This window comes from Patella vulgata, chromosome 6 (assembly GCF_932274485.2).
Source record: "Patella vulgata chromosome 6, xgPatVulg1.2, whole genome shotgun sequence".
Taxonomy (NCBI): domain Eukaryota; kingdom Metazoa; phylum Mollusca; class Gastropoda; family Patellidae; genus Patella; species Patella vulgata.
The window spans coordinates 63,659,706-63,685,004 of record NC_065884.2 but is presented as its reverse complement, the minus strand read 5'-3'; the positions used below and the strand labels follow the sequence as shown (position 1 = coordinate 63,685,004).

The 25,299-nt window shown below is 39.8% G+C and overlaps 2 protein-coding genes across 2 annotated transcripts; one reads left to right on the top strand and one right to left on the bottom strand.

Moving 5' to 3' along the window:
- Positions 1-512: 512 nt before the first annotated feature.
- LOC126825685 (39S ribosomal protein L16, mitochondrial) lies at positions 513-3,541 on the bottom strand. Its single transcript, XM_050555456.1, has 4 exons — positions 3,395-3,541; positions 2,907-2,975; positions 1,648-1,805; positions 513-1,033 (listed from the first exon to the last, which is right to left on the bottom strand). The coding sequence occupies exons 1-4, from the start codon at positions 3,468-3,470 to the stop codon at positions 575-577; spliced, it is 762 nt and encodes a 253-aa protein (XP_050411413.1). The 5' UTR covers positions 3,471-3,541; the 3' UTR covers positions 513-574.
- A 9,313-nt stretch (positions 3,542-12,854) lies between these two features.
- On the top strand, positions 12,855-19,989 carry LOC126825681 (procathepsin L). Its single transcript, XM_050555446.2, has 8 exons — positions 12,855-12,967; positions 13,957-14,096; positions 14,693-14,798; positions 16,323-16,475; positions 16,957-17,080; positions 17,514-17,614; positions 17,855-18,126; positions 19,452-19,989. The coding sequence occupies exons 2-8, from the start codon at positions 13,957-13,959 to the stop codon at positions 19,549-19,551; spliced, it is 996 nt and encodes a 331-aa protein (XP_050411403.1). The 5' UTR covers positions 12,855-12,967; the 3' UTR covers positions 19,552-19,989.
- The last annotated feature ends 5,310 nt before the right edge of the window (positions 19,990-25,299 follow it).

Genomic DNA, 25,299 nt, shown 5'->3' with positions numbered 1-25,299 from the left:
CAGGATGGAGGGCCTGGCAAGGGACAGCGTATATTCTTTCTGATGGGAAGACATAAGGCGTCCCACATACACATGGCGAGTACGTAAAAGATCCCTTGGCAGTTGGAATTATTCGATATATGAGTAGGCTGTAGTGCCACTGTCCGGACAAAATTTCCCTCATAGCCCATTTTATGGCGTACGGAGCAGAACAGTAGGATTTTAAACCATTTTCATTTCAAATTAAACAATGTATATAGATTATTGTAGACCCTTCTTCATCCATTTTAAGGGACGTTGAATGGCCGAATGGTTAGCGCGTGCGCAAGCCTGTCATTGTCCAACCTCGTGGGTTTTCTCCGGGTGCTCCGGATTTCTCCCACTGCTAAAGACCTCTACGAGCAAGCAAATTATTAAAATAAAATTGAACCACATGTTAATCCCGAAATTACCTAGTTTGTGTCGAGTCGATGTTAAACTTCATTTCTTTCTCTCTGCATCCATTTTAAGAAATCCAAATAAATAAATCATGATTTATATGAGAATACTTTTAATGTATAATCTGACCACACCCATTCTCTATTTAACCAATACACTATCTGTGTTTGCCGTTAAAAATAAAGTCATATGGACTAACCCAAGTACTACAACCTAAATAGTTTTTTCTAATACAATCCTTGAAATTAAACGGATTAATATTATTCTCTTCAATCCACTTCTCATGTTCTTTCTCTTTTTCTAGAAACTCACGATCAACAACGCGAGCTTTGAACGGAAGGATCTTCGCGATTTGATTCATAAATGGATAAACTTCCTTAAATTCACATTTTCCTCCAACTTCTATAATCATCCGACCGGCTTTAACAGGAAAAACATAGTGATCGATCGGACCTTTTCCGCTTCCCATTCTCTTGCCTTGACCTTTCTTACTGACGGATTTCCAGGGTTGGCTGATCCGCCACATAGCAAACATACGTGAATCGTCCATTTTTCTGTTGAGGGTCATTCTTATCATTTCTAGATGTCCCCATCTTAATTTACCACCACCTGTCGCCTGCAATGTTAAAGATACATTATGGAAGATTAGATAAAGAGCTGGCAGTTCTTACTATAATAGTTAAAAACTAGATAGCAGGCCAGCATCTTACCCTAGTATCCTCAGCACATTGGATTAAAAAAAGGCCCTAGAGAAGTTTTAACCCAATACTCATAGGTGGCAATGACTTGTAAATTCACATCATATAATTGTGAATACTGAATGAAACTGAATTATTTTTAAACTGATATTCCTTTTAAAGATTCAGCTTTCACAATATTGTGAAGAGATTCTAAATTCCTAAAATAATAATCACAAGCTTTAATTAAAATATCTCGTTCTATTAATATAGTAGAATTTTATTGTATTCAGAAGGAATCAAGGGTGTGTGTGGGGGTGTGGTTGCAGTGGCAGTGCTGGCCACTGTTAGATGGAGGGGCAAAGCTGAAGTTACCAGCTCTATGGGCCAGAAAATTTTGAAAAATATGCCACCGGACATGCAGCCCCTTTCTGGGTGAGTGAGTGAGTTTAAATTCAGTTTCACATAATGGACATTGACAGCATCGCATATTTGGGATTTAAAACATTCCCTATTCATGGCTACCTCAACATATTTTGTTAATTAACCCTACCTGTATAGCAAAGTCTCCATATTGGATTTTGTTATGTACAAGTTCCGGACCTCTCATGTCAAACAATCTCCTAGGCATTTTAGCTGGGCGTGTTGATGGAGTCAGGTCGGGAAGTTTAGGAAAAAATTTCAACCTTCTTTTCTCCGGATACTCCACATCTGTATAAAATTAAAAAATGAATTTAAATGGATTAGGGTTTAACGTCCAACTGTTCTGCTCCAACTATAGGCTAATGAAGATGGACATACGCCATACAGTGTGCTATGAGGGAAATGTTGTCAGGACAATGGTGCTAGGGGAAGGGTTCCTTTACCTGTCCACCAATGTGAACATGGGACTTCAATTTTTCATAACATCCGAAGGACTATACATAGTCCCTTATCAGGCCCTACGTCCTACACCACGGACAAGGGGAGAACTACGCCAGAAAATCCTTATGAATGTTTTGGCCAATGCTGGGATCGAACACAAGACCTCCAGGTTAGCGAGTCTATGTCTTACTCACTGAACCACCGCACCCCCTACACATCTGGATAACGCGAAAATTGAATAAATGAATTTTTCGCAATAACCAAGTAGATGGAAAGAAAAATCTCAGTAAAGCACTGCCAACCTTACTCCATGCCTCATTTAACAGGAGCCACAGAGGCTCAGTACATAAAACAAGTCTTGTGTTTGATCCAAGTTTTGGCCCAGAAAGTTCATTAAGATTTTCTGACATGGTTCTCACTTTTCAGTGGTGCAAGACAGGGTGCCTATATAAAAACGAGGTCCTGTAGACTACACAGTGACGTGTATGTAAAAGAACCATTTGGCAGTTGTAATTCGATATGAAAGTCTGGGCAAAATTTCCTGATAGTACACTGTATGGCATATGCCTGTCTTCAGCCCAGTCGGAGCAGAAAAGCAGAATGATAAAATGAAATGAAATGACATGGGATTTAACATCCTACTGTTCTGCTCCGAACTGGGCTAATGAAGACGGGCATACGCCATACAGTTTGCTATGGGGGATATTTTGCCCGGACAGCGGCACAACAACCTACTCTTATATCGAATTCCTACTGTCAAGGGATCTTTTACATGCACGCCAATGTGTACACAGGACCTCCTGACAAGGACAGCTGTCTACTCATTCGGATGGGACGGAAAACCCAGGTCCAACCCCATTTCATTTATGCCTCACTGAAGCTGCCAAGCACTGTGTACTGGTTTGGATTAACCTCTTTCTATTAAACTAATATTAAACTAATACTCACGATCGTAAGTTGGTGGAGGATCACATTTCATTAGAGTTGCAACTGGAACATAGTTCATAAACCTCGTATCTGTAAAGCGAAAAAAAAAAAATTGGATTCTTTAGCATAATTAAGGAATTTTCTTCTTGTTTGCGAAAATACACGAAAGATATCGCAATTGCTGTAAAATTAAGTTTCCCTGACTAAGCAATGATTAGTTAGTGGTTCTAGCCCATTTCAAATTTTGGAGTTGTCCCCCTTATACTACAATTTCTCTTTCTTTTTTTCTAAACAATTGTAGATCTAAGTGCCTGTCAAATTAATGAGAATGACGGGAAAAATAAATATTTTATAAATTAATTTCCATCTTTATAGGTCTAAATCCTGGAAGTCCAATCGGATCCTGGAGGAAGATGGAATATTAGTGAGTCTGTAGTACTAGTTGAACCATTTCGAGGGTGAGACCTTAGCGGCGTATTATGTTGCTTTCTAAACTGATTCCTCCTTACCTGTTCGACAAAGATCTGATGTGTGAAATGGTGTCGTTAACCGAGCAAATGCTCTGTATATTTTACGAGAAAACATTTTAAAAACTAAATAACTTTCGATCTCATCGTCCCTGACAAACACGAAATAAAAACTTCCGGTGTCAATAACTAGCGTCGAAGGGAAATAACCCTATTTTTCTTTTTGCATCTGGCTTCAGACCACACTTCCTATGTATTTGACGACGTAAAAAAAAAAGTTACACACGCCCAACAGCCGTTTCTTTGTTAGAGCTAATATGATTCCGTGTCTCATAATTTCTTTCTCAGTTTTTTTTTCTTTTACATACACATGGTTTGGAAACATTTCCCATAAAAATATGAGAGATTAATAAGTCACGCGGAACGACTCTCACCGTCTTTAATCACAACAGATATGCGCAGACCTTTATTTCAGAACTATCTAGTCAATTCTTTCTCAATACGTATTAAAATTAAGGCAATTAAACAAACAAGTGAAATAGGGGGTGGGGGGATGGAGTTAACGTCTTCTTGACAAGGGGGTGGGGCAATTGGACCCCTGAAAAAATGTTTTGCCCCCCCCCCCAAAAAAAAATGCCGACCATAGCTCTAAAATACCTACTGTAGATTTTGCCCCCACCTAAAAACTTCATTGCCCCCCCCCCCCCACACACACACACACAGCCAGCAAGTCCTTACGGAAGTGGAAGCCACGGTGGCTAAGTGGGTAAGACCCTGGCTCAATAGCGTGGAGTTCGCGTATCCCTATATCGGCCGAGAAATTCATCGGGATTTTCCGACGTGCTTTCTCCATGTCAGTGGTGCAGGATGGCGGCACGTAAAAGATCCCTTGACAGTTGGAATTTGATGTAAGAGTAGGCCGTAGTGCCGTTATCCGGGCAGAATTTCCCTCATAGCACACTGTATGGCGTATGCCCACTCGGAGCAGAACAGTAGGACGTTAAACCCCATTTCATTTCATTACGGAAGTAACATAACTTAGCGGTGAGAGGAAACTTGTGGACCCTGAAAAAAGAAAACTCGAGGATTGGGCAGGCGGCGTTTTTCCTTGTCAGGTACAAACTCATTAAGGAAACTACACGCTACTAGATCTACTGACAGCCTGGCAGATTTATAAAGCGGACCGCGTTAGATCACCCGGTCAACAATCCCTAAATCACGAAACAATTATACTAAATATACTATTCAAAAAAATAGGGGATATTTGATTTTTAAGTGTTATTAAAGTCACCTAATGAAACTGACGAAGAAACAAATGACAAAATGAAATGAAGTTCACATTCATCGATTTATTCCAAATGATCGTTAGACTAAGTAAGGCACAGACTGACCATTATAAGGGTAAAATGATACCCGGGGTCAAACAGCAAAGTTACCACAGCATCACAACCAAGTCAGTAACGGGTAAATCCTCCTCTGTTTGCCAAACAAGCATTGATCCGACGTGGCATACTCCTAATGAGACGTCTAAGGTCATTTTGGTCCAGATTGTCCCATTCCTGTTGCAACGCAGCAGCAAGTTCTTGGACATTGGCAGGACGTTGTTGACGTTGACGTAACCTCTGTCCAAGCATGTCCCAGACATGCTCGATGGGGGAGAGGTCGGGACTCAGTGCTGGCCAAGGTAATGTGGTGATGTTCTGTTGTTGGAGGTAACCTGTAACGATCCTGGCCCAGTGACATCTTGCGTTGTCATCCTGGAAGATGAAACGGCGGCCATGACGTCGTGCGAACGGCACAACATGGACTGCCAAGATGTTGTCCCGGTAGTACTGGCCTGTAACACGCCCTGCAAAAACATGTCGATTCCGAATCGTCTGGCCACTCACTCTCACACCAGTGTCTGTTTGAAGACGAGCGCTGATCTGATTTGCTGTGATGACACGATTTCTCAAGGCCAAGGTACGGATAAATCGATCCTGGGCTTGAGTTGTCGCCCTTGGTCGACCTGAGCGTGGTCTGTCCTGTACAGATTGTGTATCACGGTATCTGGACCATAGCCTGCTTATGACAGACTGAGAAACATTCATCGTCCGCGCCACAACCGCCTGTGTTGTGCCGATCTGTAGCATGCCAAGGGCACGTAACCTTTCATTTTGGGTAAGCCGACGCATATCAAAATTTGTTTTCTGGTCACTAAAACAATTAAACTGATGTTTCCACCCTGGAATTCAATGCCACAATGACTGTAACATTCAAAGTCAGAGTCGTGCAAATCTTGGGTTGGACCCCCATGATGATCCCAAGCATTACCTGCATTCCATGCGGTAGCTATTGGTGCGTTTGGGCGTCACATGTAACTGGAAATGTTTCTTCTGTTAGGTTCTATAGTGACTTTTTTCGTAGTCATTTGCATATTTTAGTATTATGCCCCCAAAATCAAATATCCCCTACTTTTTTTGAATAGTATATAACACGGTTTTTATCATTTTTTGATGGGGGATTATGCAAATTTGAAAAAAAAAAAAAAATTCGCCTCACCCCGTACTGCTTGCCCCTTGACAATTGGAATTCGACGAAGAGTTGGCGGAAACTATGTTATCCCAGCAAATGTTCCCCATAGCGCACTGCATGGCGGATAACCCCGTCTCCATTAGGCCAATTGGTGCAGAATAATTAATTTCATTTCTTATTATAGCTTGGATGACGACGCTGCTGCCTGTTGAGGCAGAACAGTAGGACGTTAAACCCCATTTCATTTCATTCTGAAGAGCCACGGTGGCTAAGTAGGTCGCCTGGAGGTCGCGTGTTCGATCCCTGCATTGGGATTTTCCGATGTAGTTTCCCCTTGTCAGTGATGCAGGACGGGGCGCCTGACAAGTACTGTTGTCTAGTCGTCTGGATGAGACGCAAAACCGATGCCCCGTATATACATTTGCGTGCACGTAAAAGATCCTTTGGTACTTGGAATTCGATATAGGAATAGGCCATAGTGCCTTAAAATAGTGCCCAATCGAAGCAGAACAATAGGGCGTTAAACGCCAAATCATTTGATTTCATTACAGGCCTGTAAGGAAGAATAACGAAATCAAATGAAATGTAATGGGCTAATGAAGACGGGCATGCGCCCTACAGTATGTGTGCTATGAGGGAATTTTTCCCAGGACAGCGACACTACGGCCTACTCTTATACTGAATTCCAACTGTCAAGGGATCTTTTACGTACACGCCAATGTTTACACGGGACCTCGGTTTTTCGTCCCACACGAACGACTAGACAGCTGTCCTTGTCCGGCCCTCCGCCCTGCATCAAGGGGGAACCACGCCGGAAAATCTAGATGAACTTTCTCGGCCAATGCGGGGATCGAACACCCGACTTCCAGGCTAGCGAGCCAGCGTCTTACCCACTTAGCCACCGTGACCCCCCAGGAAGAATAACAGATAAATATTGATCACAAAATAATATGATAAATATTATGATAATAGATTATAAATGCGGTCAGTGGTCTATAGGTAGTCATTTATCGACAAGGTCAGCTATAATCCCCTTTGACCGACAGATTATCAACAACGAAATATGAGACTGGTATCATGAACTCCAGATTCTGATTGTACCCATCACTCCCCTGTACCAATGACACACCATCACTGTCCCGCCCGCCCCATCCCCAAATCTTTCGGGGCCGCTAAGTTCTTAATATCGGAGACCGGGAAACAATTGTTTTAGAATTTGATTTTCAAAAGAAAACAAACAGTTCAAAACTAGATGAAGCCACGGTGGCTAAGTGAGTAAGACACTGACTCGCTAGTCAGGAGGTCGCGGAATCGCTCCTGATGTTGGCCGAGAAAGTTCATCGGGATTTTCCAGTGTAGTTTCCCCTTGTCAGCGATGCAGGACGGAGGGCCTGACAAGTACAGATTCCGTGTAAACATTGGCGTGCAAGTAAAAGATCCCTTGGTAGTTGGAATTTGATATAAGAGTAGACTATAGCGCCTCTGTCCAGGCAAAATTTCACTCATAGCACACAGTATGGTGTGCGCCCGCATTTATTAGCCCAGTCGGAGAAGAACAGTAGGACGAAACTTAAATATTCTTGTTAGATCAAATTTGTGATCAAACCCAACATAATTATGTCCTAAGCTGTTGAAAATGGCTGAATGTAAAATTCCCGAAGCGCAAGTGTGAATAAGGTAAAATTCCCGTGTAATATTTGTTTTGAAAGATTGTAGGCTACCCAGGTCATTAATTTGTTAACTACTTGACCTTAACTATCGGTTTACACCCGAGGCTAAAATGTGACTTAGTTCTTCAAAATAAACTTGCTGACAAAACGTCATATTAAAACCAAATATCAAATTTTCCATCCATTAGCCCACGACAAATTTACTTGTAGGCTATTCATTATTTAATATTTAACTAAGAACACGAAACCGAATATCAACTGTAGATAATATCCCTGGCCTGTATGCAATCGAATGCAAAAGTTGCCAATGTAAAGACTTCTCCCAACACCAATAGGTGTTTCTGTATTTTCTGCGGATGAAACTGGATAATGGCAAAATTCATTTCGTCATAACCTTGTTAATACCGATGGGAATTGAACCATTTTTGGACTGATATATCTTTTAGAGATTTGACTTTTAGAATCTCCATAATCCCTTTGATGACAGGCACCTGCCATTTTCAAAAACTTTAAAGATGCATTATGTAAGAGCTAAATCTGTCTATTGAAGGTCTTTATTTTGGCTTTGACATTTATTTACATGACAAGCCTATAATCGCATTTTAATGATTTAATTCAGAAATGAAGAAGCAAGGCTGAGTCTCGATTGGCAAGTAATGTTGCTTCATCTTCCAACACCCATAATCGATATATACATTAGTCATTATCTATTTTTGAAAGATTATATCAAGAACGACCGGCTTTTTGTTTTATCTAAATCTGACATAATGCATCTTTAAATAATCAGGGGGGTGTGGCAATCTGTTTCACAGAGATCTTCTAATATCTCTGTAACAGATGACTGTTTCGACACGTGACGTCACATCACGCGGCGTCAATCATTGGCTCAATAGCGCGTGCATTGTTTACGTAAGACGTTACTGATTCGGGCTAAATGGTGAATTTTACTTTTACTTTTAATACCCATTTACACTAAATAGGAAATGATTTTTACCTACAAATAATTCAAACGTCTTTAATTTATTCTTCTAATAAATGAAAAAAATGTTTTATAATTTAATTTGACGGAAGAAAAAAGTTAATATTTGGGACTCATTAAGTCGCATTGATGTCATTCTTATCAGTGATTGTAGCAGCCAAGCGGGAAATTCACTTCTGATCAGTGTGGGGGGGTTGGATGACTGAATGGTTAGCGCGTGCGCGCTGTATCATAAGGTCTGTCATTGTGTCAACTGGCGTGGTTTTGATTCCCCGGTTGTACGCGACAGGGAGTATCCTCCGGATATCTCCCACAGCTAAAGACCCCTAAGCGCAAGCGAATTATTGAAATAAAAGTGCACAATGTATTAGTCCTGAATTGACCTAGTTTGTGCCGAACGGACGCTAAACCCCAATTTGAGTACATTTAAAGACATGAAAAATTCGATATTGTCCGCCAAATGCAATTGGTGTTTGTCAACAAATGTTAGTTTTAAGAATTAAGTAAGTCACAATTTGTTTTTATCTCGAGTGTGACCTGATATTAAAGGTCAAGTAGTGTATAATTTCAATTCCTACTGTTCATCTGATATATTGCACATTTCAGAAAAATATGATCTTATGACGTCATTTGCTCCAATCGAGGAATCTTTGCGGTGTTGGGGTGTGTCACTGAGAGATGCCCTCGAGTTCTCTGCGCCTCGCGCGCGTTCATTCTGCTCCCAGCTTCTTGTCTTGCGAACAGTTCTTCTGTCTTATTTTGCGGTCGTTTGTGAACGGGGCTGGGTGAAACTTAACGGGCATTGTATGGAATATGTCCAAAGCATCTTGATTTAGGCCCTGGGTCCAGAAAACGCCCCTTTGAGTCATTTGTCTTTAAAATGTTCTTTATCAGTTGTTCTTGTACTGGAGCTGTGTGTATGGTGGTGGTTCATTTATCAGAAGGTCCTAGGCTCCATCTCTGTGTTGGCCGAGAAACTACCCCCTGGTCTGACAGAGGGTTTGACAAGGGAACGGTGTCTACTAGCCGTTCGGATGACTACAAGTTAAAGATTCGCTAACGGAATCCACTCCCGCCCCCATAGCAGACATCACGGCACACGCCCCTCTTTATTATCCCGGTTGGTGCAGAAACGTAGGACGTTCAACCTCAATTTTTTATCTTGTACTAAGTGAACCTAGATATAATGCTTGAAAAAATCGTGTTCTTTAGTTGACTGTATCCTCTGAAAATGTTTCGAAAACGATAACATGTACTGACACACGTGCACCAAACATGGGCTGGTATCTAGCCTTCTTTCAAAGATAGAGCTAATGGTGTGTTCCTGTTTCGAAACAAGTCGCCAAATATGAAACTAAAATTAATGAATAGACGTCGACACCCGATTAAAAATTATATGCATGATTTTAGCGCTTTAGAACACCCTGTAAACTACAATATTGTGAAGGTTGAATTAGTCCCAATATGGTTCAAGTCCTTTCAGTATTTACATGATGAACTGAAAATATGAAACTAATTAAAGATGAGTTAAAGAACAGAGCGACGTCGATACCAGCTAAAGATTATGTGCGTGATTCTAGCGTTTTAGAACCCCTTAAAACCTACAATATTGTGAAGGTTAAATCCCTTAATGGAATATAAGTCCCAAAATCGTTCATGCCCTTTCAGTATTTACAAAGATAATAATTGAAAATATAAAACTATAAATGAGTGAAACCGACGCCCGCGTCATCATCTATTAAGGGTACATTTTAACGTCGATTTGGCCGTGACAAATTTGATAATTGTGTCAGCAGTATTAGTTTTAAGTAGTAGGCCACATTTTTTAACCTCGGGGGTATAGATCAGTTGGCTATTATTTCAATGTGATGCACATTTAGGAAAATCCGGTGTTGACGTCACTTCGCTTTACATTGTGGAAATGAAATGAAATAGAGATTAATGTCCTAGTGTGCTATGGGAGATATTTTGCCCGGCGCTACGAAATACTCTTACATCGAATTCAAATTACCTGCACCCCCCCCCCCCCCAAGTTGGTATACGTGGCCACGGTTTTCCGTCCCATCCGAATGACTATACGCTGTCCCTTGCCAGACCTTCTGTCCTGCACCATTGGCAATGGCGAACAACGCGGGAAAATCCCGTTGAACTCTTTTCGGTGAATACAACGATAGAACACGATTCATCCAGGGTAGCGAGTCAAAGTCTTACTAACTGAGCCACCGCCGCCCCCCTATACATCATGCATCAATTGTACCTTTGGGGTGAACGTGTTTTCTGTGTTGTCACCCCACGCCACCTTTTCTGAAAATAGCTCTTGAATATTTACTACACCAAGACGTGTGTTAAGAGAAGTGACACTAGATGTTATATGATATGTATACATGCATTCGATGTTTTTATCCAGAGGTACTGCAGGGGGGGGGGGTCGACCCGCCTTCATTAGCCCAGTCGTTGCAGAATATTAGGCGTTAAACCCCATTTCATTTCATTTCTGCCTGATAACTTATCGATTTAATACATCAGATTCAAGCTTTTATTTGGTCTTAAATCAAAGAGGCATAGCCCCGTTAGTTATAATGGTTTGAAAGGCAGCTGCTCGTTAAGTAGCTGACTTACCAGCCCGGTTGGTACAAAGAGTAAATGAACCATTGGCAGTTGGAATTTGGGAGAATGCATAGCGTATGTTTGTCTTCGTTAACCCGGGTGGTGTAAAAAAAAACCCTAGGTTCTTAAACACTATTTAATTTCCTGATTCAAATTTTAAGCCCACGTCAGATGTACTCAATATTTCGAGTAGTACTATGTAAGGGAGCGATCTAGATAATCCGAGTACAGGAAGTATCATAATTTGGTCTACGTGAACAAGTCTTATAATTCAAAACTTTTAAATATCGGTTTACATCAAGCTGACGTACTGATTAAAATAATATCACCTGTTATCTTAATTACATATACGCCTACCTGAAATAAACACCATCATTCAGGTGTGCCGTATATAGTATATGTTACGCAATATTGCAAGTTAACAAGACATCCGTAACCAAAAGCTTTCTGGAATATGTCCTTTTTATCATTTTATTTTCTTCTTCTTTAACAAGTTATTTCCTTCTAGAATTCACTGATAGGAAATATTTTAGACATGCTAAGAATTAGACATCGGGCAATTACACACCAGGACAATTATACACCGGGCAATTACACACCAGGACAATTATATATCGGACAATTACACACCAGAACAATTACACATCGGACAATTACACATCAGAACAATTACACATCGGACAATTATAAATTCATTATAATTATATCGAATTCCAACTGCCAAGGTTTTTTTTACATGTACGCCAATGTGTACACGGAGCCTCGGTTTTTCGGCCCATCCGAACGGCTAGACAACTGTCCTTGTCGCCTTCGTCTTGCACCACTGACAATGGGAAACCACGTCGGAAAATCCCGATGAACTTTCTCGGACACGCGACCTGCAGCCTAGCAAGCCAGCGTCTTACCCACTTAGCGAGTATGGCTCGCTCCGGAATAATGAGACGTCGGACAATTAGATACCGGATTACTAAAACCCAGGCGAAATGAAATGAAATGAATTGGGGTTTAACGTCCTACTGTTCTGCTCCTATGCTGGGCTAATGAAGACGGGCATACGCCATACAGTGTGCTATGAGGGAATTTTGCCCGGGCAGCGGCACTATCGCCTACTCTTATATCGAATTCCAACTGCCAAGGGATCTTTTACGTGTATTCCAATGTATACACGGGACCTCGGTTTTTCGTCTCATCCGAAGGACTAGACAGCTGTCCTTGCCAGGCCCTCCGTCCTGCATCACTGACAAGGGGGAACCAAGCCGGAAAATCTAGATGAACTTTCTCGTCCAAGGCAGGGATCGAACACCCGACCTCCAGGCTAGCGAGCCAGCGTCTTACCCACTTAGCCACGTGATCCCAGACACCCAGGCACTTTGCGGTTTGGCTATACGGCATTCTGAAAAACGGAAAGTGGTATAAGGTGCTCTAGTATGAGTAAGCATATTCTGATTCGGTTCTGTAATAAGAATGATAGACAATAGGTTATTTCACAATTCGGCCAACATGGGGTTATTGAGTACCTAATCGGATTAACCAAGTGACCGCAAAATTTAAAACTTAAAAACAAAGATTAGCGACCATAGATAAGATTCACGGGAGCTTTGCGCTTTTGATAAGTAGCACTTCAAAAAAATTCATCTGAGATAAAATAAGTAAATAACATCACAAGAGATGAGGTGAATGTGACAGCCACGAGGTGGTTACGGTCATGTGATCTGACCATGTGCTTGTCATAACAGTATTCAATACCCCTGATTATGCTATAAATACGAGTGTCAAAATTGATGCTTTATCAGTACGAGGTGTGACCCAATACAGACTTCATCGATTACTTTGTATAATATCAAGGTATGTTGTTATTTATTGATACAAAAAAAATATCTACTCTTATTTATTTATTATCCTTTGCCTTTTATGTTTCGAACGCCATAAAACATGTTTTATTTTAAAAGTCCGAATGGGCGCGACTGTAACATATTTCCTGTGTCTTAGCAATAGGAAATGAAATGAAATGAAACGGGGTTTAACTGGGCTAATTAAGACGGGCATACGCCATACAGTGTGCTATGAGGGACATTTTGTCCGGACAGCGGCACTACGACCTACTCTTATATCGAATTCCAACTGTCAAGGGATCTTTTACGTGCACGCCAATGTGTACACGGGACCTCGGTTTTTCGTTCCATCCGAACGTCTAGACTGCATCACTGACAAGGGGGAACTTAGCAACAGAGGTGGCTCATTGAATGAGGCACTGGTTTAAGAACGCTTACGGTGTTTAGCCGTGGAAGTTCATCGGGATTTTCACTTTGTCATTCGTGGTGCAGGATAGAGAGTCTAGCTGGGAACAAGTTCTGTTTACACATTAGTTCAAATTGTCCATGTCACAGATGCGCCCCTAGCACACAACATGACATATGCCCGCCTTCATCAGACTGACTGTTGCAGAAAACTAATACGTTAAACCCAGAGGCATGGTGACCCATGATCCGGGCCTCCAAAAAACAATATTTGTATGTGTGTGCGGGGGAGGGGGTGGGATGGCAGTCCCTCCCAGCACCACCAGGAAATATGTGGAACATGCTAGAGTCGATTTGTAGCATATCTGACCCACAGTATATGTTTGACACTGGTTACGTATTATGATTATGATTATAATGTTGAAAACCGCATTGAAACCAAGTGATTGTTTGCCATTTGTAATGGGCGCAAAAACTCAAGGGGGCGCAAAATCTCAAAACCATGACGCAAAGCTCGTCATTGCGTCCCTCTCACTTAGCCCCTGGTTAAACCCCATTTCATTTCCATTTTAAAACGTGGTTGTCTTTTCTTAATAGATGCTAAAACTAGCAGTATTAATGGTGGCAGTAGCCGCTGCCGTGGCTAAACCCGGTATGATGCTTGGTCTAGATGAAGAATGGGATATTTTCAAAAGACAGCATGGAAAATTGTATGAAGGACAAATTGAAACCTATAGGTATGAATGTTTGGTAACAAATCTTGCGCTATTCGAAGCAAAATATTGGAGCATTTGAAAAACATATTTACACAAGGAAACATTTCAATAATAGAGATCATTGTAAGGCTATTTAATTCCTTACTCCGAGGATGTTATTTACTCTTTTACAAACATTAAATTGAATATTTCGTGATACTGTATTTTTGTATTTTAGGACTAAGTCCATTTCGACAGTAAATAATTCTAATTTTACTCATTCAATGATGTGATGAAATTGGGGTTGGTTTTACTTTCAAGTACAACAATGGTGTTGATTTCAGCTTATACGCCATGTTAGAGCTTGCTCAACTTGCGTTGACATTTTACTTTATAATTGCATGACATTTATTACTGCCAACAAGACTTTAAAACTCACATTGAAGAGTTGATTGGGTCACATATCCGTCATTTTAAATGTTTCTTTTCCAATGTTAGTAAAAATGTTCACTGTCCCTATTTGCCATGTTTATTTGGGTCAACTTTTCTTTAAGGAGCTTTTAACTACACAAGTCCTCTTTTTTAACTTGTAGCCTTTGAGTATTCAAATTATTTTATTCACGGGTTTTATATTTTAGACGAGGCGTCTGGGAGAAGAATGTCGCGTTCATCCAGTCTCACAACCTACAAGCTGATCGTGGTGTCCATTCCTTCAGACTTGGTATGAACCATCTAGGGGATTTGGTAAGATTTCTTTTTTACAAGTCTCTAAACGTCAATTGAAGGAATGTTTATAGCCTAGTTGAATCTCTAAAGGGAATATCAATCCAAAAATGGTTCAATTTCCTTCAGTACTTTAAAGGATGAATAAAATCTTTTGGTGGGTCTCTTTTTGATCCGATTGAATCCAAGTGGTTTTTGCGATATTTATTTACGCGACAAGCCCATAATCAACCCATTATACCATCGGATGGTCGTGATTTTCAATAGACTAAAACACGATCTCCATTTTATAATTTACTTCAACAATGGATAATCGAGACTTAGTTTATTAAACTAGAAATAGTAGGAATGAAAATTGAGACTATGCCATTCTTATTATATGTTCCTACTGTCATGCGATGCCTTATGATACGATTGTCCCTATTGAGTCCATGATCTGATACGTGCAGATACGTTCGCATACGTTTCGATACGATCAACGCGATTGCTACGACTGACCTCAATATATGACAAGACCTGATAGGATCACTCATCCTTGGTTACCCAGTGTACTCATTCCGTTCTACTACCCTATACCCTGGGTTAATCCATAGGGTTTCCACGATTTCAAATTATCTGCCCTGGCCTAGAATGTAGCTACATTGTACGAACCGATCAGAAAACAGTTTACAAATCAATCGTTTCGCCTTCGTTTTTATAAGGGTAGATAACCATTTACTGAATGATTTATGTAAATAATGTATATATTTGTAATTTATTTATATTTAATTGTATTATCAAAATCTGTAGTATGTGTTGTTGATTTCAAATATGTATAACATCTATATGTTTGACGTTTGTTATTATTATTACTATTCGTTCTTTGTCTGAAATATGTCATTTTGTTATGTTTATTATTGAACTTATACTTGGCAATTTGATTCTCAATAACTCGGTGGAAGCGGACGTAAAATACAACTAACTAACAACATCAATCAATAACTTGCCTACGATATCACGTGGACATAAAATTCCGGGAACGAACGAACGATTCTAAATAAAACTAATGACCCTACATTATTATATGAACGTCTGGTCTTCATTAACATAATATTGAATTGGTTGTTAATAATTACGCATTTAGAATAGGCCAACTCCTAACATTGTCCGATGAGAGTTACTTCCCTTTGCCAACTTCCTTTTCAAATAACAATTTATGGGATTGGTCGATAAAAATAGCACAATCATCAAGGGCGGATAACTTGAAAACGTGTCTCCCCCATAGATTAACCCAGGGTATAGTGGAGTAGAACGGAATGAGTACACTGGGTAACCGAGGATGAGGATCACTACGATCACTCCACGATTTAAACCACGATTTTAATCGTAGCCCGAATCGTGATAGTGGAAACCTAGCATTATCAACAGTACAAATAGAATAAAGTAATTTGACGGAAAGTTTCAATATTCCTTTTTCTATTTTTCAACTATTATAGCGAGAACTATCAGCTCTTTATCTAAATCTTATATAATGCATATTTATAATATTCAAATTGTTATCTACAGACCCGTGAAGAAATCAACAAAATGCTAAATGGTTACACCATGAAAACATCCGAGAACATCGGTGCAACCTTCATGGCCCCATCAAATGTTGGAGACCTCCCAACTGAAGTTGATTGGAGAAAAGAAGGTTATGTTACACCAATCAAAAACCAGGTAAATGACGCCATACCCGCCCAGTTTGTGGTTTTAAAGAAAATTAGCATATCCTTTAAAATGAAATGAAGTAAATGTGGTTTGACGTCCTACTTTTCTGTGCCGACTGGGCTAATGAAGACCATGCAGTGTGCTATGAGGGAAATTTAGCCCTTACAGCGACGTTTCCGTCTTCTTATCATCGCCTCACAACTGTCGAGTGTTCTTTTACTAGCCAACTAAAATTCAACGTGCATACGGGACCTCGTGTTATCGGCCTATCTGAAAGACTAGACACTGTTCCTCGCCAGCCTCTCCGTTTATGCACTACTGAAAACCCGTTTAGGTATCTCGAGGAAGATTCTCATCCAACACCCTGACCAAACCTGGGACCTCCTGGTTAGTGACCCAGCGCCTTACTCACTGAGACACCGTGGCTCCAAGAAGAAAAAGCGCACGGGCCTTTAAATGGTATTTATATCGTATATATTATTATTTCAAGGGACAATGTGGATCATGTTGGTCATTTTCTGCTACCGGAAGTTTGGAAGGCCAGACATTCAAGAAAACAGGAAAACTTGTTTCTTTGTCAGAACAAAATTTAGTTGACTGTTCCGGAAAAGAAGGTGAGTAATAGCGACTCCTATCGACTTAAAATGACGTATGCTCCAGCTTTCTATTTTGATACTTTCACAAAATATTTGAAACATTTATAAACCCCATCGATTACTATCCAAAAGTCATTATGTTGGACTTTAAATTGTGGGATATCTTTAAAACACACTGCTTGTCATGACATACACAAGAATACTACAATGTTTTAGAAATGTTACATTTTTTTCGTGGATTTTTTTTTATAAGCAATATTTTATTCAGATTTGTATCTGAATAGGGATTGGGGAAAAGGCATAGCCTGGACGCTCGAAACACAACCGTAATACCCAAGGTTGGAATCCCGACCGATTCATCTTGATCGACAAGAACCATTTTTGGCTTCATTCTGACTTGTTGACTTCTTACAAATGACTGATATTTATTATTAATCTGTTTATTATTCAGGTAATCAAGGTTGTGCTGGTGGTTTAATGGACCAGGCTTTCCAATATATTAAACAGAACAGAGGTATTGATACAGAAGCCAGTTACCCATACACCGCTAAGGTAGGTACAGTAAAACCCGTGTATAACGACCAGTAAACAAACCAATAAACCCGAGTCACAATGATATTGAAGGCATAACGAGTTGCCCCCCCCCCACCCCAACTTTTGATACACGCATGTCAAAGCTGTTGGATAGTACATTAATTTACCACATGATATTACAAAATTACTACTACCACAGGGCCATGCTAATATTTCAGCAAATTGTAATTCGCAGAGTATATTTTGTTTTTTCTGTAGGATGGTACTTGTCACTTTAGCCGAGCTAACGTTGGATCAACTGATGTTGGTTTCACCGATATACCACGTGACAGTGAATCCTCCCTGCAACAAGCCGTGGCTACAGTTGGCCCTGTCTCAGTAGCCATTGACGCTAGCAGATCAACCTTCCATTTCTATAAATCTGGTGTTTATAACGATCCTGAATGCAGCTCCACCAAGCTTGACCACGGTGTATTAGCTGTTGGATATGGTACTTCACAGGGCAGTGATTACTGGCTCGTCAAGAACAGGTACGTAACAATGGATGGACGTTTGGGGGTCCTCGTACCACCAGCCCTTGTAATTCTCATCTAAAGCCCTCTAATGTGTTATCTTGACGTTTGAGAAGTATTTACCTTTTTTCGTGGACTATCTCCCTTATCATGGATACGTTGTCATTTTGAGTGAGCCAGTATTATTACCGGCCTGGGACTATACGTCGCAGTGGACACTTACGGTTGCAGCCCAACCCCCACCTCAACCCGGATCCATTCCCTAGATTTGTTGCTTATTACTTACAATGTATATTCAGTGGCTTGTCCGCGGGATTTATTTATGTATGGATGTTTGTTTATATGTGATAAGGTCTTCCTGAATTTAGTATTAAGACGAATAGCTGATCATGACCCACACAATACCAATGCAATGTTTCCTGGGTTATCTCCCTTATTATAAGTATGTTTTCGTTTTGGGCGAAGATTATGTAGAGAGAGAGGGAGTGCAGCATGTTTCGTGTGTCTTAGCAATAGAGTTTGACCGAGGAAGTTCATCGGGATTTTCACCATGTCAGTCGAGAGGGATGGGGGGGGGGACATGGGAGTTAACGTCCACTCGACACAAACTAGGTTATTTCGGGATTAACATACGGTTCAATTTTATTTCAATAATTCGCTTGCGCGTAGGGGTCTTTAGCAGTGTGAGGAAACCGGAGGACAGGCGACCCTACTCCTTGTCACGTACAACCGGGGAATCGAAACCACGCCAGTTGACTCAATGACAGACTCAATGACTAACTTTATGATACAGCGCGCCCGCGCTACCCCCCCCCCCCCCACCACCGAAACCCATACAGTCAGTTGACACTTTACTTTATCTGATATATGCGTTTGTTTGTTTGTATATATTGTGTGATGCGGTTCCCAGAATTACGCCTAAAGTCTATTAATACTATTTATAATTATATTTGTATTACATTATAGTTGGGGTATATATATCTAATTGTATTCGCTATTATAGTTGGGATACTATATGGGGTATGGAAGGTTATAACTGTATTCTATTACATTTGGGGTATGGAAGGTTATATCACTAATTGTAGTCTGTTACAATGGGATTTGAATCTCTAACTTTTGTAGTATATTATAGTTGGGGTATGGAAGGGTATTATATCTGACTATATATTACAGTTGGGGTACTATATGGGGTATGGAAGGTTATATACCTAACCTTTGTTGTATATTATAGTTGGGGTATGAAAGGGTATTATATCTGACTATATATTACAGTTGGGGTACTATATGAGGTATGGAAGGTTATATAATATCTAATTGCATTATATATTTGTATTATATTACAGTTGGGGTACAATGTGGGGTCTGGAAGGTTATATACAGATGTCCAGAAACCAGGACAACCAATGTGGTATTGCTACAGTCGCCAGTTACCCTCTAGTCTAAATACCAGCATCACTTAATCTCAACTGCGTCATCATGTACATCTTTTTGTTGTTTTTTTTGTCCCGAATTCAAACATTTGTAAAATAAAGATTCATTTCTCGTAAAATATCGTCTTTTTGTAAAATGTTATTAATCATGAAGCCGCGTTCGATCCCGATGTTGACAGAGAAATTCTTCAAGGTTTTCCGGAGTGGTCCCCCATGTCAATGGTGCAGGCCAGAATCAATGACAAGGGGCAACGTTTAGTCGTTCGGATGGGATGAAACTTGGGCTCCACTGTGCACGTAAAAGATCCCTTTGCTGTTGGAATTTGATACAATTTCTATATGGCGTATCCCCGTCTTCATTAGCCCCGTCGGCGCAGAACAGTAGGACGTTAAACCCAATTTCATTTCATTTCGTTATTAATCATAAGACACCATCATTCTTATATATAGACCTTCCAGTTAACTAAATGTCATTGTCAATGATAACCGTAAGAGGATACATATCGAAACGTCGTGCTTGTGTCTAATAAACCAGTGATTGTTGTCCCATATAAGTGTGTCAGTTCTCCTATGTTTCCAATCTCTAAATGCCAATAAAAATCAAAAAGAAACCCATGCAAAAGGGGATAAAGAAAGCGAAAAATTCGCTAGGCGAACTACAATTGGTGGGTACCGAGATGGTGAAATCTAATGGTCTAATGGACAATGATGGTGAAATCTAAAGGGAGTCTGCATTCACACCCAGAGAACAGAGTACCTCACCCTTCTAGTGATCTCGTAGTTCATTAATTTTCGTTCTAGTCCTAGTCTCGGTCACCCAGAACCTCATAGTCTTCATCGTACGGATGGTCTGGGTCTGTTGTCCACATTTGACAAAAAGTTCCATTGCCGATGCGTGACCGGGTGTTTGTTTTTTTTTATCTGGTTTATTAGTCTCTCTCTCTCCCTTTCCCTTTCCCCCCCCCCCCTTTTGCATGGCGATTTTTGTTGACTTTTTGGTGTAGAATCGAAAAAAGGGGTTTGAAAATACATTTTCTGCCAGATTTTGGTGAATATTCATGATTTTGAGGCGGAAGGATACAAGAGTTGTGAGGTTGGTTACGTTGAAATGTAGGGCCGGAAATTGCATGTTTACTTGTCTCTACTTCCAGCTTGTGTATCTCAAGTTTTTCATGGTGAACCTCATACATGCTTTTGGGCAAGAGTTTGCCACATGTTGCTCCATCTATGGCAGAAAGCGTTCTACCCAACGAAAATGTGGGAAAACGTTAGAGCCGGTCTAAGAGACAAGAATTAACATTAAAGTCAATGGGGAAATAATTAGTGATCTGTGGCCACCCAGTAAATATTTGCCAACTCAAGTAAGAGTTGCACCCCTTCCCGAAATAAATCCCATAATGCATTATTATTAGCTAATTAGGATGAACTAAAAAAAACAACATAGATATGGTCCATGAAGAGAGAACCTTTACAATAAAAAGATTGTTGAATATCGAACTGGCAATGCAAGAGGATTTTCTGAAATGGCAATTCTTAAAGGGCTAATCCCGATAATATTTTCGAGAATAAAACTGCCTAATTACGTGTTAAAATCCCTTAAAATTCTCTACCCTAGGCCCGAGAAACTAACTCAATATATGTGATACGTTTTCAAACAACTTAAACCCGTCAGTCTTCATCTGGAAATGGAGACCGGTGTGACACACCATGCTTTAACAATACTGGTGGTGATACTGTCTTGCATGTTAACACTTTCTACGATCGATTTTGTAAATAGGATTTTAGACAACTCATTGCAGCGTCTTTGATACCAAACTGACTGGAGAGACGGTCCACCAATCTATCGTTATTTATAGTATCAAACCCTGCTGATAGGTCGAACAAAACCAAGGCTACACACCTTCGATTATCTACCGCTACCCTTCATCGAGTCGCTTCATAAAAAATGGCACCCAAAAGCATTCTGGTACGCCAATCGTGTGCCAATTTTAAAATGTTGATTTTGTCTTAAATATTGGATATCAGAAGCCCATCTTTTTACGGTATGATAACAACATCAATGTTGGTTTAAATTGACAATGTCAAAGACTGTGGATGATATTGAATTAAAGACTTAACTCCTTTAAACAACATGTAAATATGGCCTACCACATGTAGCACTTTCCGCTCGAAATAAAAATAAATTGTTTATTGGAATTTTCGATGAAACGGAAACGTTTGTTCCGCATATTAATTAGCTGAGAAGGGACAAATACAATTTGTAAAACCAAATATTTGATGTTAGTGAACTCATTTGCTTCAAGGACACCTGTTTCACGCAGAATCTTATTTTCTATCCAGGCGGACCTTCCATATAATAATCTGAATTGAAATGAAATGAAATGAAATGGGGTTTAACGTACTACAGTTCTGCTCCTATGCTGGGCTAATGAAGACGGGCATACGCCATACAGTGTGCTATGAGGGAAATTTTGCCCGGGCAGCGGCACTATCGCCTACTCTTATATCGAATTCCAACTGCCAAGGGATCTTTTACGTGCATTCCAATGTATGCACGGGACCTCGGTTTTTCGTCTCATCCGAAGGACTAGACAACTGTCCTTGTCAGACCCTCCGTCTTGCATCACTGACAAGGGGGAACTACGCCGGAAAATCTGGATGAACTTTCTCGGCCAATGCAGGGATCGAACAACCGACCTCCAGGCTAGCGAGCCAGCGTCTTACCCAATTAGCCACGTGATCCCCATATAATAATCTAGCTGCATACAAAGTTTAAGAAAATACACATTTAAACAACATTTAAATATGGTCTACCACCTGTAGCACTTTCCTTTCAGTCTAAAAATAAATTGTTTATTGGAAGTTTCGATTAACACCATATCTTTCTACGCGAATTAACAATAAATTGTTCATTGGATAATACGGAAACATATTTTTATACTGTAAATTAATACACCAATTGTTTATATATATGATAAGTTAAGTTCTACCATGAAATATGGAAATTTGTAATACGTTTCAATACAATATCTTTCCACACGACTGACTTCATAATAAACTGTTCATTAGATAAAACGAAAACATTTTTGTTTTGTTATAACTGTAAAATAATATACGAATTATCATTTTATCCCCTGACTTTTACTGATAATTAAAGTAATCAAGTAATGAGGAAAATTGGAAAATATTTTAACATCCTATCTTTCCCATCCCTTTTCAGGTGGTTGGATGTTTCAATGGTTAGCGTGACAAGGAGTAGGGTCGCCTGTCCAACCTCGTAGGTTTTCTCCGGGTCCTCCGGTTTCCTCCCACTGTTAAAGACCCCTATGCGCAAGCGAATTATTGAAATAAAATTAAACCATATGTTAGTCCCGAAATGACCTAGTTTGTGTGGAGTGGACGTTAAATCCCATTTCTCTCTCTCCCTCTCTCTTTTCAGGGATAGACTAAAAATGAATATGGTAGTTCAGGGATCCCTTTAACTAGTTGATGTTCTTGCGTAGTCATGAATGTACGCCGTTTTCATCGTTAACATATGCATAAGCTAAAATCACTAGGATATACTCTAGAAAGGACCATTAACAGTCAGTGTTTTCAAAAGAAATTTCGAGCCTTTTTAGACAGAACCCCGCCACGGAGCAAAGATCAGCCCGTCCTTTGTATCATATATATATTGGATAGTGTTCATTGCTGGCGAAAAACAGTAGTACCGTGGAAATTGCAAGAAATTGTGAAATGAATAACAGACAGAAATGAACCTGTGTTTACTATCGATACCAGGGAGGGACCGGGGGCCGAAAAATTCCCGAACCTGGTCTCGCGAGGGGTTCCCAGGCGCGAAATTTCTTTTGAAAAACTGACTGTAAATTTATGTTTTCTCCAGTATGTCCTGCTGTTACTAGCTTATGCATAAATTTGATGTGTGACAATCTTATCAGAAATAAATTTCTGAACCCAACATTGAATTCAGTAATCACGAAAACGTTATTTTACAAGCATTATCCACACGAACAAAAATCACAATTTTAGCTTCAATTTTGATTGTCGTTTTAAAGGAGCTAAATCGTTAATATTTGGTACCTAGAAATTGACACAAATGGGTCGCAACGCATATAATAATGTAATATGAATATATATAAACTGATTTATATTAAATCGTTTCTGTTTTTAATGTAATTTCTAATCCGTTATGTTCGGCGAAATACGTCAGAAGTCTCAATTGAATGGCAATCGTTAGTGTCTGGTTATTTCAGTCTACACCGATGGTACTTATATTGCGCATGCTCTCCAGATAAGAATATAGTGTCACCATTTGACATGACTTGTGGAATATGTCTAGCCTCGTTCTTTGAATCCCTTGTTCCAAATGGCGCTGAAACGCATTATGGTACACGATTCGTGTACCAATGGTAAAATGTGGTTTTTTTTGTCTTGAATATTGGATATCAGACGCCCATCTTTTCCCTGTAAGATCACAAGACCAATGTTAATTTGAATTGACAAATAATTCGTGTTTGAATGTCGAAGATTTTTGATGATATTGAGTTATGAGACATAGCTACTTTAAATTTACACCATCTTGGTTAGGTTTCTAGGTAGCAACTGAACTCGGCAAACCTCAAAACCATTACATGAGACATATTACAAGCATATCCAACGGAAACAAATGACGATTTAATAAAATTCCGCCATTTTGAATTTGTGCCGTCATGGATTCTCGATATTGATTTTTGAGGTCAGAATTGAATCCAGGGTCATCGACAACCACGTAAATGACATACTACAAGTCATATCCACCAGGAAAAAATGACGATTAACTTAAAATCCGCCATTTTCTTAGTCCATTTTGAATTGCTACCATTATTTTTAAATCCGGAGACACTTTCGCTGACTATTTCCAGAAAATGCTATTTTATTACGATTAATTAAAATGCCGCCATTTTGGATTTCATTTTGGCGGCAATTTGGAATTTTTACCATCATGGATTCTCGAAAGTCATGTTACAAGGCATATCAACAGGAATAAACGACGATTAACTTAAAATCCGTCTTTTTAGATTACACCTTGGCTGCCATTTTGAATTGCTACCATGTTGGTTTTGGGAATTATCTTTAAGTTCAGAGACATCGAAAACCATATAAAAGACACAGTAAAAGTCACATCTTACGCGATTCTCGCTGGTTATATGGGGAAAAGCCCTTTTATTGCCAAATTTGGCAGCCATTAGCCGTCCATGTGAAAAATACATTTTTTGTGGGTTTTTTCGGCAAATTGCGCATCTATATCTACTTTTTGTTTGAAGAATTAAAAAAATAATAGTTATTCTCCTAACGCTAAAATAAACGACGAAGGACGAGTCATTTATATCAATTTAAAATACAAATGTGACGTCACCCTTTGATGTTGGCGTACCATTATTTCAAATAATCGTACGGGCAACTTGCCAATCGTACCTTGTCAAATATTAGACTCGAGTGACGTATTTCACTGTAAACGCACGTGCGGAGTGTCTGTATTTTAAGATGTTTAATGGTCTCGAGCTGAGACATTGCGTAATATATTGTAAAAACACTCGAACCTGACGGTCCTCTTGTTGTTACAATATATCACTTAATGTCTCGCTCTCGACCATTAAACAATACATAATGGTCTCGACCAGGTGCGCAATCACCAAATGAGCACGCAATGGCGACACCAAACGACTTCATAATGATGGTTGCTAGGTAGAATGTAAAAATTCTAAATTCGTTGATGTTGATG